This window comes from Phoca vitulina, unplaced genomic scaffold (genome assembly GCF_004348235.1).
Source record: "Phoca vitulina isolate PV1807 unplaced genomic scaffold, GSC_HSeal_1.0 scaffold7, whole genome shotgun sequence".
In the NCBI taxonomy this organism is placed as follows: Eukaryota; Metazoa; Chordata; class Mammalia; order Carnivora; family Phocidae; genus Phoca; species Phoca vitulina.
Genome location: NW_022589710.1, coordinates 25,498,409 through 25,519,461, shown reverse-complemented (window position 1 = coordinate 25,519,461; position 21,053 = coordinate 25,498,409). Strand labels below are relative to the sequence as shown.

Below are 21,053 nucleotides of genomic sequence, written 5' to 3'. Positions count from 1 at the left end.
TAATAAAAATTTATATTTCAGTAAAAAGTTATAAAATAGCAAGGTGTTAGTTTTTCTATAATATGGTAACCAAAATTCTGTAATTTTACCCCCAGGTGAAGGAATGTTGAAGGCAGCTGCACTTAAGCCATAATTCAAAGTTTATACTTGTGTAGACAACTTTAAAACACCCCAATTCTGCTACATTACTCATGGTCTCATTCTGTAAGGCTTTCACCCTTCACCAGGTAATAACTTGAATGTGGTCACTGCTGGGAACAGAATATTCCAACATTTCCCAAGTTGGACCTACTTACATTTATGATGATGTTCAGAGATTCATCATTGGGAAGGAAAATACACACACTCCGGCGGTCTTGCATGACTCTATTGTTATGGAAGTTCAATTTGTTCATTGTGTTGTGGGCTCTCGAGTGGTCAGGGCTGGGCTCCGAGTCCTCGGCAATTCCTCTGGTTCCGAGCACTCCAAAGCCAGACTCCACTCCTCATCACTCGCCCTACAGGAGAAGCAGCAGGATGTTCCCCTATGTAGGGTTCATAGCTGTAAAAAAAAAGCCCCAAAGCCAGCCATAAATAAAGGCAGCGAGACTGGTGAGAGAGACAGGGAGATGAGCAGCACAACTGCTCTTGCTGGCACAGGGTCAGCACGTCTCAGAGCTAGGGTTGCCTGTTTTAATAAAGGAGAACTCACTGAAATTTAGTCTGTATTTTGCCCACTATCAACTGTTTTCAAACTTTCATTCACAGTCATGAATTAAACATAAAGCCAGTGAGTGCCTCATACATTCAAGGCAGTACTATGCGCTACAGAGCTCACAGAAACAGAGAGCCTGCCTTTGGGAAGTTTCCAAGCTCACATGGGAGATAACGAAGGGTTCCATAAATAAACAAACAAAATGACAAAACAGCAGCGACAACAAAATTCTCAATCTCTTGCTCTTTTTTTCCATTACAAACTCAAATAAGTGTCTTGGCTCTTCCATTACGTTCCTTCTTCAACCACTGTGGTCTGGCTTTTTTTTTTTTTTTAAAGATTTTATTTATTTATTTGAAAGAGAGAGAGAGAGCACATGAGAGGGGGGAGGGTCAGAGGGAGAAGCAGACTCCCTGCTGAGCAGGGAGCCCGATGCGGGACTCGATCCTGGGACTCCAGGATCATGACCTGAGCCGAAGGCAGTCGCCCAACCAACTGAGCCACCCAGGCGCCCACTGTGGTCTGGCTTTTACTTCCTTTGCTTCACCAACATGGCTCTGCCAAAGGAAGCCAGGGATCTCTAGACCATCAGCAGCATCTCTAGGATTCACTTCAATTGATCTCTCTCTCTCTCACCAAGGTTAAGGCCTCCTTACAACTTTTTTTCTCTCTGAGTTTTTATGACGCTGCTCTCTCTCCTGATCCTTTAATCTGACAATGCGAACAATACCTCTATGTACTTCACCAACCAACACATAGAAATAACGAAACTGTATGTATCAACCATGTTTGTATACCAAAGAACTGTGGATTTTGTGGATATCTAATCAGTTTATTAAACACATTATTTTTTAACTTCTCTCAGGTTTTCAATGTATACAATTTTTTTTTTTTTTTTTGCAAGTAATGAAGATTTTTATCTCCAATCTTCAATACTCACATCCTTTCTTTGTTTCATGTCTTATTGCATTGGCAAACCTTTGGAGAATAATTTTAAAACAATGGGGGATATTTTCTACTTTCAAATGAGTGTGCCTACTGTTTCATATATTATTGCTAATATAACACTATTCAACCAAGATGTGTTAAGGCTAGTTGCCTCTCAAACCCACAGTAATTATTTTTCTCCAGTAGCATTTATATTGTCTCTTTCCAGCTATATTTGTAGGAGCAGAAGATTTTACCAAGCAGAGAGTATAACAACACAGTTTTAATAGAAAAGCTACTGTCAGCGCTCATGTAGACCAAAGCATAAATGACTTATAATCTGCTTAAGGTTAAACGTCCATCTGTTATCAGTAGGAAGATGGGAGAGAATATAATCTTTTATGGCACTAGGAGTAAATATAAACTATTATTTCTTTTTAAAGTATGAATAAAATACCAACCACAAGGCAGCTACTCAAACTGAGTAAAAACAAATGGTAACCTTATATACAGTATTTCGTTATTAGGAAGGTGACCAAAAGGCCCCTTAGAAGCATTCTGCTTTTCTTAAAGGATCATAGCAATTGTTTCACATTAGGTTGTAGCCAGCACATCACCCTACAGGATCAGTGAAGTTCAGCACTGCAGTTTATCTTCAGTATGGGATGGTTAGCCCATGTTTCTGTGAGCACAAACTAAGTGCACCCCAAATCCAATCCACTTTTATTTATTTATTTTTAAGATTTTATTTATTTATTTGAGAGAGAGACAGAGAGAGAGCATGAGCAGGGGGAAGAGACAGAGGGAGAGGGAGAAGCAGACTCCCTGGTGAGCAGGGAGCCCTATGCGGGACTCGATCCCAAGACCCTGAGATCATGACCTGAGCCAAAGGCAGATGCTTAACCGACTGAGCCACCCAGGCGCCCCTCAATCCACTTTTAGTTCAACAGCTCCAAAGCACCAATTGTAAGACCGGTGTTGGCTGCCTCAGAATCACCTGGGTGTCTGTGATAAATACAGAATCCCGAGCACAGTGGCATTCTACTCACGGAGCCCACGTCAGGGCTCAGTAATCTTAATCTTTTAAAAAAGCTCCCAGGTATTTCTGACATATAGTCATGTATAAAAACCACACTTGAATTAACAGAAGGAAGGTACTGAGCAGAGAGTTGGTTGTAATACCTTCATAGTATATACTACGAAAACATCATGAGGTATAGAATGGGGAATAAGCCAACATAGGTAAAAGACATCATCACTATAACTGAAAAAAAAAAAATCCTCAATATTAAAGGCTCTGAAGAGTCCTGCAGGCAATTTCTTAAATTTGTTTAACTTAATATTTCTCAAACTTACTTGGTCACTGAATAGTTTCCCTCTCCTCTAAGACCTCTCTATTAAGGTCCTGTAGAATAAATTCTTAAACATACCATTTGAGAATTATGGTTGTAAAGCAATTTCCTTGTCAAATCTTTAATGGCAGATTTTTTCCTATGTATTGCTCTATTCCAACACTTAGGCCTCCTCTCTATTAAAATCTTTTCAAGAAGAAATTATAAGCTACAATTAAATGCATCTTACTTAAATTCAAAACCTAAAATGATATTAATCCCAGTGTAATTCTTCTTATTTAAATCTACACTTCAAATTGAGTTACTCCTATAATTTTCCATTCGTAATTAAACCAATTAAAGGGGGGTATTTCTATTGACCTACTTTCTATAATTAAAAAAATTAAGGAAAAAATTATCTTCTGAGGTTTGAGATGTTTCCAGAGCTTCATTAAGATAATTTTCAAATTTCATTTGAGTACAATTTTTACTTATTTTATGATTCAAATAATGCAGTAGAAGACTGGAGTAGGATTATTGAAGAAAATTTCATAAAAAGCAAGAGTCTTTAAGAAGCAGTGCTGTCCCTTTGCTGCCTTTTCTGCTTTGAGGATGGCAAACTAAAAAGTCCTAAAAGAGAGATAGGATGAAGTTTTTTACTTCACCCAGGACTGCATGAAAGCTGATTAAAAGGTTCCAGCGAAATAGCAAAATGCCTATTATCTCTAAAATGCTCCAGTATAAAATTTAATCATACTTTGGACAGTCCTGGGGAAAAGAATCAGACTAAATTTATACCAATCTGAATTGTAGAAATTCGCCTCTGAGCTACCGGCTACCTATGCTGTGTCCTCAGCTGAGTCCCGACTCAGCCCCAGGAGAGCACATTTCCTACTCCACGGCAGCCCTTTTCTGTCCAGGGATCTTTGGATAGGTTATTGCTTTTAGGATAGATATTTATGAAGAACACACCATGCTACAGAATCATATTTTCCAGGCAACAACAAAACAGCTTTAATAATGATCAAACCCCATCCTATCATCTTTATTAATATCCAACTTACAAATAAAATGTTATAAGATTCCCCCACTTGAATTTTTTTTTTTTTTTTTTTTAAGATTTTATTTATTTATTTGACAGAGAGAGATACAGCGAGAAAGGGACACAAGCAGGAGGAGGGTCAGAGGGAGAGGCAGGCTTCCCGCTGAGCAGGGAGCCTGATGCGGGGCTCATCCCAGGACCCTGGGACCGTGACCTGAGCAGAAGGCAGACGCTCAACGACTGAGCCACCCAGGTGTCCCTCCCCCCACCTGAATTTTAAACCTACATTATTATAAGTCCCTTTTTCCTGATAAGCCCCACTGGTTAAAAGTTACTTTGTTTCTTTTAAGAATCAGGAAGCCACCACCTGATGTGTGTACACTGAGTATCAGTTTTCATTTTTTAGAAATTATTGGAATTAACCTTTAAACTGGGTCACCCCTGAATGAAAGTATGAACTTTAGTTTATTATAATGTATCAATACTGGTTATCCGTTGTGACAAATGTAGCACCCTCATGTAAGATGTTAACAATAGGGGAAAGTGGGTACATGTGGGGTATCTAGGAACTCCTATTCTCTTTGCTAGTCCTATATATCTAGAAGTATTCTAAAATAAAAAAGTTTATAAAAAAAAAAAGAACGAGGTTGCCAGAAATCTCCAACACATGATATAATCTCACTTTGAATGGAGGCAAAGGATTCTCAATTCTGAGATTGTCACCCTAAAAAAAGTGAAAAGGTGGTGCTGTGGTATGATGAATTCTATAAGGCAATCATGCTTAGTAGCCGTATTTCAACAGTCAACAAGGTAGGTGTCTTTATTACCTAACAAAAACAAGATCAAAATTGATCTTGGAAAACTGGATCACAGAGAGCCCTAACTTTCAATTTAATTATACATGTAGGAAGCTCATGCTATACACACAGTACTATAATATTTATTTGCTAAAAAGCAGAATACAAAAGCAATAAAAGATGTGCTCCTACACCCTTGAGCTCAGAATCTAGTTAGGGACATACCTTTGCCAAGAAACTTAAGATAATGATATTGTCCCTGCTTCCCAAGAACACATGTATTCTGACGGGCGACTCTCATGGGAAGACATAACAGCTGACAGCATGAAACATATGAATACTGTGGCTTATATCATTATGGAATAAATAGTACATAGTCTTTTAATGTATGGTATTCCTAAAAGTGATATCAAAATGCCTTTGGTAAAATGGCTTGTTTTTTTTTCCTCATTCATTTATTCATTCATTCCATGTATACACATTAAACACCTACAACGTACTAAGTGTTGTCGTAGGCATGGAGCATATAACACTGAACAAAGCACAGAGAGACAATAAATATATAATGTAGATGGTGACATGTACTGTGAAGAAAAATAAACCCAGAGTAGATGAGAGAGTTGATGGAGATAAGGTGGTAGTGTAGATGCTATTTCAAACAGAGTAATCAGGGGAAGCATCTCTTATAAGTTGCTATTTGAGCTGATAACAGAATTAAGAGAGGGATGTCATTTCCTTTCCTCCCTCCCTCCCTTCCTTCCTCCCACTGATCCATCCATCCCAGGGAAGTTTTCCAAATAGAGGGAACAGCAAATGCTAAGGTTCACCTACTGTTAAGAAAAGGCAGAATAGGAGGACTAATTACAGCTAACATTTAGTACATACTTACTATGTGCCAGGTTCTACTGTTAAGCACTTACAGTGTATTAAAGAAAACTGTAAACTCTTTGCCATGCTTCCCATTAAGAGATGGGATCTATTTCCCCTTCCCTTGAATCTGGGCTTGCCCTGTGACTAACTCATGTTCGGTTAGAAGTTCTGCCTCATGGATAACTCATTTGTGTAAATGCTCTTTGTCTGTTATTTCAAAGCACTATCTCTAACAGTTCAGTAGGTTATAGTTATCTTTCTTGTCTATTTCCCCAACTCAGATTTCTTTTCATCTCCAATGGCAGGCTTGCTCATGAAGTGTGGGTTGTTTCACTTACTACATACATGTCTTTGGACGAGGAAGATCCTACACAGCAGGGTTTCTTAACCTTGGCATTACTGACATTATGGGTCAAATATCCTTTGCAGTGTGGGCATCCTGTGCACTGTGGGATGTTCAGCAGCATTCCTGGCCTCTACCCACTAGATGTCAGGAGAATCCCCCTACGTCCCAGTTGTGACAACCCAAAATTTCTTTGGATATTGTCAAATGCCCCCTTGGGGTAAAATCACCCACTGTTGAGAACCAACTATTGAGAACAAGTTTCCTTAAAGTCATTACTTTTTACAATCTAGCTGTTTTTAAAAAATATAGGCATATCTTGTTTTATTGAACTTTGCTTTATTGCACTTTACAGATAATGCATTTGGCGGGGAGGGAAGGTTATTTGTTTTTTTTTTTTTTTTTTTTTTTACAAATTTAAAGTTTGTGGAAAGCCTGCTGGCAGCATTTTTCCAACAGCATTTGCTAACTTTGTGTTCTCTGTTTCACATTTGGTAATTCTCACAATATTTCAACTTTTTCATTATTATTATATTTGTAATGGTGATCTATGATCAGTGATCTTTAATGTTACTATTGTAATTGTTTTGGGGTGCCCATATAAGAGAATGAACTTAATCAATGTGGGTGCTCTGACTGCTCCACCAACCAGCCATTCCGTCTCCCTTGCCTCCCTATTCTCTGCGAAACAATGATATTGGAATAAGAACAATTAATAACCCTACAATGGTCTCTGAGCATTCATGTGAAAGGAAGAGTTGCATGTCTTCCACTTTATATCAAAAGCTAGAAATGATTAAGCTTAGTAAGGAAGGCAATGCAAAAGCCAAGATGGGCCAAAAGCTAGGCCTCTTGCACCACTTAGCCAAACTGTGAATGAATGCAAAGGAAAAGTTCTTGAAGGAAAAGTGCCATTTCAGTGAACACACAAATGGTAAAAAAGCAGAACAGCTTTACTTAGCGGTCTGGATAGATCAAATCAGCCACAGCATTCGCTTAAGCCAGAGTAATCCAGAGCAAGGCCCTAACTCTCTTCAATTCTAGGAAGGCTGAAAGAGTTGAGGAAGCTGCAGAAGAAATGTATGAAGCTAGCAGAGGTTGGTTCATGAAGTTTAAAGAAAGAAGCCATCCCAATAACATAAAAGTGCAAGGTGAAGCAGCAAGTGCTGATGCAGAAGCTGCAGCAAGTTATCCAGAAGATGTAGCTCAGATAATAAATGAAGGTGGCTACACTCAACAACAGATTTTCAATGTAGGTGAAACAGCCTCTGTCAGAAGATGCCATCTAAAAATTTCATGACTAGGGAGAAGAAGTCAATGCCTGGCTTCGAAACTTTAAAGGACAGGCTGACTGTCTTGCTAGGGGCTAATGCAGCTGGTGACGTGAAGTTGAAGCTAATACTCATTTACCAGTCTGAGAATCCTAGGGCCCTTAAGAATAATGCTAACTCTACTCTGCCCGTGCTCTGTAAATGGAACAACAAAGCCTGGATGACAGCCCATCTGTTTACAACATGGTTTACTGGGTATTTTAGGTCCACTATGGAGACCTACCACTCAGGAAAATATTCCTTTCAAAATAGGACTGCTCATTGACAATGCACCTGGTCACCCAAGAGCTCTGATGGGGAGATGGACACTGAGATTAATGTTGCTTTCAAGCCTGCTAACACAACATCCTTCCTGAAGCCGATGGATCAAGGAGTCATCTTGACCTTCTAGTTTTATTTAAGAAATACTTTCCATAAGGCTATAGCTGCCATGGGTAGCGATTCCTCTGACGGATCCAGGCAAAGTCAACTGAAAACCTCGAGTCACCATTCTAGATGCCATTAAGAACATCATGATTCATGGGAAAAGGTCAAAATATCAACATGAACAGGAGTTTGGAAGTCATGGATTCCAACCCTCATGGATGACTTTGAGGGATTCAAGACTTCAGTGGAGGAAGTAACTGCAGATGTGGTGGAAACAGTGAGAGAACTAGAATTAGAAGTGGAGCCTGAAGATGGGACTGAATTGCTACAATCTCAGGATAAAACCTGAATGAATGAGGAGTTGCTTCTCTTACAGATGAGCAAAGAAAGTGATTTCTTGAGATGTAATCTACTCCTGGTGAAGATGCCATGAAGACTGTGGAAATGACAACAAAGTATTTAGAATACATCATAAGGATTTGAGTACTGAAGCCACTTTTGAAGGAAGTTCTACTGCAGGTAAAATGCTATCAAACAGCATCACATGAGACAGAGAAACTGTTCATGAAAGGAAGAGTCAACTGATGCAGCAAACTTCATTACTGTCTCATTTTTAGAAATTGCCACAGCCATCCCACCCGTCAGCAACCACCACCCTGATCAGTTAGCAGCCATCAATGCAGAGGCAAGACCTTCCAGCAAAAGAATTATGACCTGATAAAAAATGAGATGATGGTTAGCACTGTTTTAGCACTATAGTATTTTGAATTAAGCTATATACATTTTTTTAGACGTAATACTATTGTGTACTTAACAGACAACAGTAGAGTGAAAATATAACCTTTATACACACTGGGAAACCAAAAAGCTCATTTGACTCGCTTTATTACAATATTCACTTTTCTGCCGTGGTCTGAAACCTAACTTGCAATGTCTTGGGGTACGTCTGTAATAGTACAACATTTACTAAACACATATTTTCCAACTAAAGGTCAGCAACTGAGTCAAAACTCAGAAACCTGGCTTGAATCTTGAAGTCAACTTTTTTAACCTTTTGAATGTCTTATTGGCCTCTGGCTTCAGAGGCTGCTTTGATGTTTAGCCTTCTTGAAACTTAAATTTTTAATGGAGTGTACTGCCAAAATTCTCACATAAGTACACTTCCATTATTATCAGGTACTTATTCCTGGAGAGTCCTACATTTTGATTTTATACCTGGAAATATAAAAACAGACCTGGAAACAAATAATACCTGATTTTCAGTTTGTCTGTATGCTCTGCATTATGAAGGTATTTTTTTCGTAAGTAAGGGTAATTTGCTTGTAAGAGTCATTTTGGGACTACAGAAATATTTTTCTCACTTAATTTGAAGAGTAAGTAAATTGAACACTTTGCATTTCATGTCCCTTTTTTGCAGTTATTGTTTTATCTGAAAAGGAAAGTAGTTGGTATCTATCAACTATCTGGAGCCAAACCCTCTAGAAAGAACATCACTCTTTGTTGCTCTTTCCCATGTTCCAACCATTGCTCTCATAGATAAACGAGGGACTGTGAAGACCTTAAGACCACCTTTCACATGGTTGAACCTCAGCTGTTTAGAGACAACAGGGACAGAATATTGATTAAAAAGATGGACTTAACCTCTCCAGAGTCAAACCTGAATCCTAATCTGGATTCTACAATGACCATGGGCAAGTACCTAATCTCTGAGCTTGATTCTTCACCTGTAAAATATGTAATTTTGGCCTTCTAGAACTATTACAAAGATTAAATGAGATAATGAATATAAAGTATTAGGTATCAGGTTGTTGGGGGGATGGTTCATTGAAACAACAGTCATGCACTGCCAGGTCATAAAAAGGCACATCGATAACTGATCAACAAGAAAACATTATCACCTAGAGATCTGGAATTTAGAGCCAGATGCAACAACTGGGCTAAACTTTGGGAGGTCTACTTTGGGGTGGGGAAGAATAGTGTTGATTATAAATGGGACAGTTGCACTATATTAGGTGGTGACTCCTTCGAAATTTTATATACTGAAAAAGAGAAAGTGTGTATGAGTGCATAGGCTCAAATGTATGCTGGCTGACCAAAAGATGGAATGTGAAAGGCATCTGTGTAATTCTGTTTGGCGCCATCTTCCCTCTGGCAGTGCCCCCCTCCAATCCCACATGTTTCCAGTGGGGCTATCAATCAGCGTATTCTCTACTTTAGAAGGGTGAAGAGATGACATAGGGTATGAATGTGACCCAAAGCTGGCCCAAGAGGGTGCCCCAATCTCCAGTCACAGTGCTTGGTCTGAAGGGTAAACGTATAATCCAAGTAAAGCCAGAATTCTTCCAAGAAATTTGTTATACAAATGCTGGGATGGAGAGAGCTACTCCTCTCTTTGGACAAAGGATAATACACTCTCTGATGAATATTCATCATTAGCAAAGAAGACCTGGAAGGCCAAAAAAAAAAAAATCTGAGCAACTGAAAAGTTTAGGTGGTTAAACTACAGTTCAGACACTACTATTCTGGAAGAGTACTACACACAGCAATTTGAGAACTGTAAAAGCATTTTTTAAAAATTATTTTTCTAGTAAAAGTATCTTTAATTTGGGGTCTATTTTACAAACTTGGTAAGGGGAAAATTTGCTAACTACCAAATGCAATCTAGTACAGACTATAACCTGACTACAGCATTTTTACACTATACAGCTAAAAGTGGTTGTGTATGTTATCTGAAATGAAGCTTTATATATAGTTAACCTATGTACAGTATTATGCAAATATACGTATTTCATCTGAGTATATTTATATATTTTACATGCATATAAGTACAAACATATAATACAAGTAATAACTACACTTGAAATGCAGTTATTCAATCAAAAGAAATGTTAAGTTTGGAAAGTGGGAATATAGTGAGAGGCAATATAATGTGCTGCTTAAGAGCATGGATTCAGACTGCCTGGATTTGGATCCCAGCTGAAATGCTTGAAACCTGGGTACCCTTGGGCAAGGCTCTTTACTTCTTTGTGTCCATTTTTCTCACCTCTGAAATCAAACTGTTGTGAAGATTATTAAATTAGCTATTCTTTAATACCAAGTAACATTACTGATGTCATGTTATAGAAAGTAAGGGGAAGAACTGCTTTTCGGTGGTATGTGGTAGTTAAATCAATCTATTCTGTCATTAATTGTATCTTGAGTTCTAAAAGAAATAGTGTTTTTCTCTTGTTTGTAGTTAATAGATTATTTTGTTTCTCTAAAATGAGATTTGCTACACACACCTTGGAGCTGGGAATGGCAAAGCACCTTCCAATCAAAGTGGACTTGAATTGGTGCCAACTAATGCTTATCATACTCTAAGGAATAAAATTATGTGGCTAGTCCTACAAATGTTTCCACCCTTTGACCCAATAACCTGACTTCCTGGGAATGTATAAAAAGGAAATAATTCAACCAAAGTACGTCACGCTTTTGATCATAAGTACTCACTAAACTATTATCCATCAGTAAAAACTGGAAAAAAAAACCTAAATAGTTTAACCACAGGAATGGATTAGTAAATTGTAGTACATCAATAAAAAAAACACCATTTATTGAGCCCATTCTCCCCAAATCACAAATGTCCCATGTAGCCCAAACTTACTCTGTTTCACTATGTTTTTAGAATAGAACTAGCAGGAATAAAGAAAGCCCCTAAATTAAATAGGTAGAAAGAAAGACAGTAAGATAACAAGTCAGGGAGAAAGAGAGAGAGAGAAAAGAGAAAGAAAGAGAGAGAGAGAGAGAGAAAGAAAGAAAAAGAAAGAAAGAAAGAAAGAAAGAAAGAAAGAAAGAAAGAAAGAAAAGAAAGAAAAAGATCACGAATATTCTGTCAGTCAATGAGCAAGCATATAAGCTAGCTGGTACTTGAGTCCTCCAGCACTTCCTTAAAGTATACTACTCCTTTTTGTCTCTCATGTCATTTCTAAATTCTGGCCCTTAGAGACCTTGTAACCTCTTTGAAGAGTTAAAATTGACACAGTAGAAACAAAGGAAGCAATACAATTATATTTTAAGTTAAATGCTAAATTGTGTGGTAAAAAGAAGGCTGCCCATGGATTTGTGGAAAGGCTGAGAACAGAGGGAAGTGCAGCTACTGAGGAAAGATGTCATGGAGGGAAGTGAAATGGTTTGTAGGCAGTGGGGAGAAAAAGAATGACAAGGGTGTAAAGTCATACAGATAAGCGCCCCAGGTAGGGAGGCAGGAGAGAGGCCTGAGTCCGTCAAAGAATCTGCATTGCTGTCCCATGATGCAAACTCAGACTGATGAGAAATCAGGCTGTGGGGTGTTCCCCTGAATTACAAGGAATCTCCTTCAGTACCCTGACGAGGCTTCCAAGGAGACTCACTGGACATCACAACAGTATCCTACAGAGTGGGTCATTTTTCAAGTTTTGTTCTATGCTAACTCAACCAATCACATTCTCTAAGCTTTGGAAACAGTTCTGCATCCTGTGGTATTCTGACTCCTAGCCTTTCAAAGTTTGCCCTTCTTTGTCATTATTTTCTGCTATGACCATACTCACTTTATGCACTTGATTACAGAGGCCAAGCACAGGGTAATGATAATAGTGGTATGCAGAAAATGAAACCATCACTTTTTTTTTTTTTCTTGAGATCAAAAACATTTCTACAAAGCATGATTCTGGTATACTGTCTAGACAGAATAGTAATAAGCATAATTCTGTTGACCAACAATTATAATGGCTTCTAATCTGGGGTTCATAAAAGAAGTAATGGGTACAACAATCAGACAAGAAAAATAAAAGGCACCCCAAATTGTTAAGGAAAAAGTTAAACTATCACTATCTATAGATGACATGATACTATACACAGAATACTCTAAAGACCAAAAAAACTGTTAGAATAAATGAATTAAGAGAAGTTGCAAGATACAAAATTAATACACAGAAATCAGTTGCATTTTTGTATACACTAATCATGACGTAGCAAAAAGAGAAATTAAGAAAACAATCCCAGACATATCCAATAAAGGATTAGTATCCAAAATATATGAAGAACTTATATATGGCCATTCAGATGGCTAACAGAGACATGAAAAGATGCTCATCATCACTTATCAGGGAAATGCAAATTAAAACTACAATAAGATATCACCTCACACCTGTAAGAATGGCTAAAATCAACAACATAAGAAATAACAGGTGTTGGTGAGGATGTGGAGAAAGAGGAACCCTCTTGCACTGTTGGTGAGAATGCAAACTACTGCAGCCACTGTGGAAAACAGTATGGAGGTTCCTCAAAAAGTGAAAAATAGAACTATACTAAATGATCCAGTAATAGCACTACTGGGTATCTAACCCAAAAATACAAAAACACTAATCCAAAGGGATATATGCACCCCTCTGTTCATTGCAGCATTATTTACAAGAGTCAAGAAATGGAAGTAGCACAAGTGTCTACTGATGGATGGATAAAGAAGATGTGGTATAAATATACAATGGAATATAATTCAGCCATAAAAAGAATGAAATCTTGCCATTTGCAATGACAGAGATGGAGCTAGAGGGTATCATGCTAAGTGACGTAAGTCAGTCAGAGGAAGACAAATACCGTATCATTTCACTCATATGTGGAATTTAAGAAACAAAACAAATGAGCAAAAGGAAAGAGAGAGAGACAGAGAAACCAAGAAATAGACTCTTAACTACAGAGGACAAACTGATGGTTACCAGAGGGGTGGTGGGGGTGGGGTGTTAAATAGGTGATGGGGATTAAGGAGTGCACTTGTGATGAGCACAGGGTGATTAAAACAAAAACTTAAAAAAAAAAGATTCCACTTACAATTGCATGAAAAAGAATACCGAGGAATAAACTTAACCAAGGAGATGAAAGACCAAGAACTCTAAAAACTGTAAAACATTAAAGAAAGAAATTGAAGACACAAACAAATGGAAAGATATTCCATGGTCACAGATTGGAAGAATTAATACTGTTAAAATGTCCATACTATCCAAAGTAATCTACAGATTCAATGTGAGCCCTATCAAAATACCAACATTTTCCACAAAACTAGAACAAATAATACTAACATTTGTACGGTACTACAGAAGGCTCCAAATAGTCAAAGCAATCTTGAAAAAGAGGAACAAAGCTGGAGGTATCAGAATCCCAGATTTCAACATACACTACAAAGCTGCAGTAATCAAAACACTATGGTACCAGCACAAAAACAGATTCACAGATCAATTGGACAGAGTAGAGAACCCAGAAATGAATACATAACTTCTATGGTCAATTAATCTATGACAAAGGAGGCAAGAATATACAATAAGGAAAAGACAGTCTCTTCAATAAATGGTGCTGGGAAAACTGGATGGCTATATGCAAAAGAATGAAACTAGACCATTTTATCACACTATACAGAAAAATAAACTCAAAATGGATTAAAGACCTAAATGTGAGGCCTGAAACCATAAAACTCCTGGAAGAAAACACAGGCAGTAATTTCTTCAACACTGACTTCAGCAACATTTTTCTAGATGTCTCCTAAGGCAAGGAAAACAAAAACAAAATTAAACTATTGGGACTACAGCAAAATAAAAAGCTTTTGCACAGTGAAGGAAACCATCAACAAAACAAAAAGGCAACCTAATGAACAGGAGAAGATATTTACAAATGATGTATTCAGTACGGGGTTACTATCATATATGAAGAACTTACACAACTCAACACCAAAAAAACCCCAAATAACCCAATTAAAAAATGGGAGGAGGACCTGAATAGACATTTTCTCAAAGAAGGCATACAGTGATGCCCAACACCACTAATCATCAAGGAAATACAAATCAAAACCATAATGAGATATCACCTTAATACCTGTTAGAATGGGTAAAAGCAAAAAGACAAGAAATAACAAGTGTTGGCAAGGATGTGGAGAAAAAGGAATTCTCATGCGCTGTTGGTGGGAATGCAAACTAGTACAGCCAACTGTGGAAAACACTATGGAGGTGTTAAATTCAAAAATTTAAAAATAGAATTACCATATGACCCAGTAATTCCACTACTAGGTATTTACCCAAAGAAAACAAAAACACTAATTCAAAAAGATAAATGCACCCCTATGTTTGTTGCAACATTATTTACAATAGCCAAGATATGGAAGCAACCCAAGTGTCCATTGATAGATGAATGGATAAAGAAGATGTGGTGCATATATATACAACGGAGTATTACTTATAGCCGCAAAGAAGGATGAGATCTTGCCATTTGCAAAAAAAATGGATGGACCTAGAGGGTATTATACTAAGTGAAGTAAGTCAGACAGAGAAAGACAAATACCGTATGAATTCACTTGTATGTAGAATCTAAGAAACAAAACAAACAAAAAGCAGAAAGAGATCCAAAAACACAAAGGATTGGTGGTTGCTAGAGGAAAGGGGGGTCGAGGGATGAGCAAAACGGGTGAAGGGGAGTGGGAGACACAGGCTTCTAGCTATGGAATGAAGAGGTCATGGGTATAAAAGGGACAACATAAGGAATAGTCAACGACACTGTAATAGCATTATATAGTGATAGATGATAGCTACACCTGTGGTGAGCAGAGCATAACATAGAAACTTGTCAAACCACTATGTTGGACACCTGAAATTAATGTACCACTTTGTGTCAATCATACTCTAATTAAAAAAAAAAAGTAATGAGATCTTTACAGTTATTTTAAATATTTCAAACACCCTGATAAAACTGGCATATTAAAAAACAAAACAAAACTGGCACATTTATCCATGGTAGTATTTCAAGGAAAACTAAGAGATCATTCACTTAAGTAATTTTAATACCATTTTTCAAGTGCTTATTTTGATAGCACATTTAGTTTTTCGTGCCTGATTTAAAAAATGAAAACAATTTATTTTGATAGACAATCTTTTCAGACATGAGGCCCAAGGAAGATGGGGGAGAAGGAGGACAACAAAAGTGATTCTCAGTGGTCAAAAGGTTGGGATTCAGTTGCTATACATCCACTTAAAAAATAATCTTATTAAAAAAAAAATCCTTCCTTTTGTCTCGTCTATCATTCTAGTGCCTTTCTCCTCTACCATACATCTTCACTGTATTCTCACCTGGATTTCTAAATGTTCTGTCTTGTTTCACTCCTTAAGTCTGCCACCCACAATACTGCCAGGGTGACCTCATTAAAGGGCACATCCAGTCTCTCACATCCCAGCTCACACACTTTCATGCTACAGCACTTCCACGGGAGAACACCTGAACTCTAAGGCACAATCCTTCACCACTGGGTTCCATCTAGCCTGTGTGTGGCCATTCTCTAACTCATGTCGTACATTTACTACAATTGTTTTCCTTGTAGTTCTCTGAGCAAGTCTTGCTGTCATATGCCTGTGCTTTTGACTGTGTTGTTCCCGCTGCCTAGATATCCTCCCTTGCATATTATCTACCCACCTCTAAAAGAACAAGAACAAAATATCTTCGTTCTCCCCCGAAAACTCAAGATACTTCTCTGGTAAGCATGCTTCCACATTGGTAGGCAGCTAAGGGTCATTTCCCTTGCACTCTTATCACCCTTGTACTTGTTGGCAAGTCTGTCTCCCCATGGAGAACTGGAATCTCCTCCAGGACAGGATCCATCAGCATCTTTATGTCTCTAATGTCTGCAGTAGTATTAGGTCTATGATAGGCACACAGCAGGATATGAGGAGTAAATTATTTATAAATTCACTGGACATGTGAATTCTTTAGTAATTAAGATTAAAATTATGAGGATGCCTGGGTGGCTCAGTCGGTTAAGTGTCTGCTTTGGCTCAGGTCATGACCCCAGGGTCCTGAGATCAAGTCCCACATCAGGCTCCTTGCTCAGTGGGGAGCTTGCTTCTCCCTCTGCCTGCCACTCCCCCTGCTTGTGTTCTCTCTCTCTGACAAATAAATAAGATCTTAAAAAAAAAAAGATTAAAATTATGTTTTTTAAGAAGCACTCCCCCATCCCCACTCCAGAAATGGGAGTCAGTATTGGTCACAGCTTCTTAAATATTTTCTGCATATTAATTACGGGGGAAAAGTGCATATTTTTCCTTGTCTTTAAATGTAGAGGACAAACATGAAAGAATACTAATCTCCAAACTGTCAACAAAATAGTTTCTAGGAAAGTTTCCCTATGTATCAAATTAAGCCAGCTTATGTGAAAGCAAATATGTAAAAAGATTTATTGGTTGAGAGGCATTAAATCACAAGTATCAAAATTATCCAACTCAAACTTGAACTCTGTTAGCCAAATTGCCTGGGTTTGACTATTAGCCAGCTATTTCCTAGCTATATGACACTGGACAAGTCCTATCACCTCTACATCTCTGCCTCAATGTCTATAAAATGGAAATAACAACAGCGTCTACTTTAAAGGATGACAATAAAGCATATGGTAGATACTACAGAAATGTTAACTATTAGTAAACTAGTTAAATGCTATAAGGGAAATTCATAAAAATCAAAGTAACTTAAAGACTACAAGTAGGATGAAAGGGTTTGTGGGTAGTTTGATGCGGTAGTTTGAGATGTCACGCAAAACCTAGTTTCTTCCTGGCACCTTGGAACCACTCCGCTTTAAGGCTTGCATCTCCAAGAGTGGTCAAATAAACCAGAATGAGGAAGCACACAAGAGTAATGATACTCAGCCTAACTGGATGTCTTAGGTCACCAGCACCCCTATCACAGGGCAGGGGCAAGGAATAGTTAGACTAGCTGAGGCCACCCGAGGCCCACCTCTAGAGCTAGAGGTAGGATCAACTTCCCCTGAAGTACATGGACATCAAAACAAAAATCTGAGTACCTGTGGGAAGCTGGGAGATGAGGGGAGATGCTAGAGAGGCAACCAACAAAAAGAACAAAGGCAATGGTAAAATTCATGAATTTTCAACCAGACAAACTTTAGTTTTTCATAGCCATCTGTATTCAAAAGTCATATCAGGTTTAGCAACCAGGCACAAGAATTCCTTTCAGCCAAGATGAATTTCTAGCACGACATCGCCAACAAAAAGTGCTGTTCTCAGGGAAAATCCTCCAACTTAGAAGCATCTGCTTCTAATTTCCACAATGAAATCTTTGATTCCTTCATTCATGAGACTTGCACACAATTCCCTCTGACACTGGAACTGCAGCTTTCTAGATAATGATTTTGCTAATAATTCTCATTATCTGGTAGTAATATAGAAATTCTTATATTACATAGGAATCTTAACATTAACTTTATTTATTTTTCCCCTGAAATATTTTTTTTTTCCTAAGAGAGTATAATGCCTTTAAAGAAGATTGAATAAAGCATTTGGGAAGTTGCTAATTTAACATTGCAAGGATTTTCCATACTATTAAATGGTTCTTTTTTTTTTTTTTTAAGATTTTATTTATTCATTTGAGACACAGAGATACAGAGAGAGAGAGAGAGCATGAGCAGGGAGAGAGGCAGAGGGAGAGGGAGAAGCAGGTTCCCTGCTGAGCCAGGAGCCTGATGTGGGGCTCGATCCCAGGACCCTGGGATCATGACCTGAGCCGAAGGCAGACGCTTAACCATCTGAGCCACCGACGCGCCCCTATTAAATGGTTCTTGACAACAACAAAATAAATGTACAAACTGGAAAGGCAAAAGTCCGCTGATAGGAGAAGAAATAAAATATGGTATGTTAAAACAATTCAGTGAACATTAATGAACCACAGCCATATGAAGATAACAGCTATGAATCTCAGACAATGTTCAGCAAAAAAAGTTATAGAAGAATATATACAATTCCTTCCTATGAATACAAAGTTCAAAAACAGGTGACTAACCAATAAATAATTCAGAGATACATAATATATATTGGTAAGACTATAAAGAAAGGCAATGTAATGATTAACCTCAAAATGGTGCTGGATGGGGTAGGCTGGGAATAGTGGATGTCTTCAGAAAGGGGCGGGAGCTACAAAGGAGCTAGAGAAATATTTTTCTTATGCTTGGTAGTGGATACAATGATGTTGATTACTACTGTCATTTAAAATGTACACAGACATTATAAGCACTTTCTGTGTTATTTCATAATTAAAAAAATAAAATTTATCAGAGGTGTTGTTGAAAATGCTATGAATATATACTGGTGATTAGACTTGAAAAAGATACATAAAGTAGAAGTATGCAATCCTGTTATAATGGCCTGCTACTTTTAACATAAAATAAATCCACTGAGGATCCTGTACAAACACTTAAACTACAGCAAACTAAAATAATCTTTGCACAATATTATTGTGCTTACTACACAACTGTTTCCATGGCCCAGAAATGGGGAAAAGCTTTAGATATTCTGGTGTTGTTAATGAATTCTTATAGGAGTATTTACAATTTGGTAGTATGCGTATGTATTAATTTCTGGGAGTCTATCTACTACTAAATGGAAAAATAATGCAATAAAATAACAACCAAATGAAAACTTCACCACTGTATCAGATTTTACAGACGATCTACAACAACCCCTTAATTTTATTGGTAATGAAACCGATGCTGTGAGGCACTGACCTGCCAAGATAATACCAGTTAGTCTTAGATACCCAGCGTGCTTTTCTTTTCAGGATTTTTCTTCTCTAAATTCTGTTCAAACTCTCCCATGAGTCGGGAACAATTTAATTTAATCTAGTCTCTTCAAAAAGTTCATTTTTTATATAAAGTTAAGAAACATGCTAAAATGATTTACTAAGGTAAAAGTATTCAAATGCTAATAAAGTTGTAGAACTATATGTAAAATAGTTTACGAAGACAGAAAAAGAGTGTGAGATGCTAGGAATCCAAATTTTACCCTTATACACATCAATTATGGGCTGCAATTATTTTGTTAACCAGACACACCCAAAAGAGTATCATTTGCAGCAGGACACACCCTCATACATGCACACATACCGTGTGCGTGCCAAATGTGCAGAATGGTGTGAAGTAAAACTCACGGGTCCAGGTACTCTTTATGGTAAAAGAAGATCAAAATCACAATCTATAGAATTCAAAGTAAAAGATTCCTCTGGACATTCTAACAAGGCTTTATATTGCTACAAAAGTTCTTACTTAACACCCCATTGGGAGTTTGGCTATGAATAAGTAAGTTAGAGACAAAGTTGTCACATAAACTTATAAAGACATCTGAAAATATCAATTTCAAAAGTCAGAGAAAACAATGATTATTTTAATCATTAAAAAAAAGCCTGAAACTCTGATTTATAGTTTTAAAAGCCCTTACTTAAGAAAACTGATAAAAATGTTTATTTTATATAGGGCTTCCCTGTTATTTATGGCTACCCCATTTCCTGGAAGCATCATCCAATCATTAGCCAATCTACTCTAAGAAGACTGAGGTGATTTGTGTTATTCTGGAGAAACACAAATCCAAGACTATTAAGGCGGCTGTAGGGAACATCACGGGGAGCTGAGGCTGCATCCCTTATGTTTTCCCCAAGGTAATCTTCAATCAGAAGCTGGCTCTCTTTACCCATCATCCAGCATTAAATTCTGTTAGCTTACTTTTAGAAGATAGCTACCATAAATTTGCCAGTTCCATCAAGTGTGAAATCTCATTTTCAAGTAGTAGTTACCTACATAGTAATATTCTATTTCCCATACACCAATCACAGGCCTTGTTTCTAGAACTCTTCTCAACCGGGGTTTTGAAATAAGATAAAAAAACAAAGCCAACTCAATTATTACCCGTATATTCCAAAGAGAGTAGAAGTAAAAGCCATTTGTCAGTGAACCTCCAGGCCCCCGGGTGTGTAAAGTCTATTCAGTCCGACAGTGCGTCACTGAAGAGCCCAGTCAAGCTGTCTCCATTTGACCTACCTGTTCATTATTTTCTGGTTCTGTGATGTGCATCCCCCCGGCACACCGCCAAAAGACAACATTCCTTCTTATAGTAATCATCCTCTAATACTTTGAGAGACACTTAAAAGTCTGGTTTTTAAAGGGTGTGGAGGAAGGAAATCAGAATTACACTTTACCCTACAATGACAGGGTTAATCCTCCATGAAAAATGGAATCATAACTCAACCTTGAACTTAAAAATAAACCAAGCAAACAAACAAAAAACAGAAACCAACCTATCTCTGTTTAGCACTGCTTTTTTTATATGGCTCTCATCATCCTGGAAAGGCAATGAGTCCTGAGGCTGACCTATAGACTTTGATCCTGAAAAAAACCAGATGAGCAGCCTATTCCAAGGTCAACCATTCCTTAAGGCGGGACCACTGCCCAATACCAATGGTGCATCACTGTCATCTTACTCCCTTAATCATATCCAAGAAAATGTTATATAATGCCAACAAATGCTCGGAGT

At 37.7% G+C, this 21,053-nt stretch overlaps 1 protein-coding gene across 3 annotated transcripts in view; it reads right to left on the bottom strand.

Annotated features, from left to right (window-relative positions):
* Positions 1–21,053, bottom strand: part of FRMD6 (FERM domain containing 6) — an 80,056-nt gene that overhangs the window by 37,265 nt on the left and 21,738 nt on the right. For all 3 annotated transcript variants that reach the window (XM_032405103.1, XM_032405105.1, XM_032405104.1), the window contains exon 2: positions 297–541. In XM_032405103.1, the coding sequence (XP_032260994.1) occupies positions 297–395 (99 nt within the window). In that variant the 5' untranslated portion in view covers positions 396–541. The remainder of the gene's footprint in view (positions 1–296; positions 542–21,053) is intronic.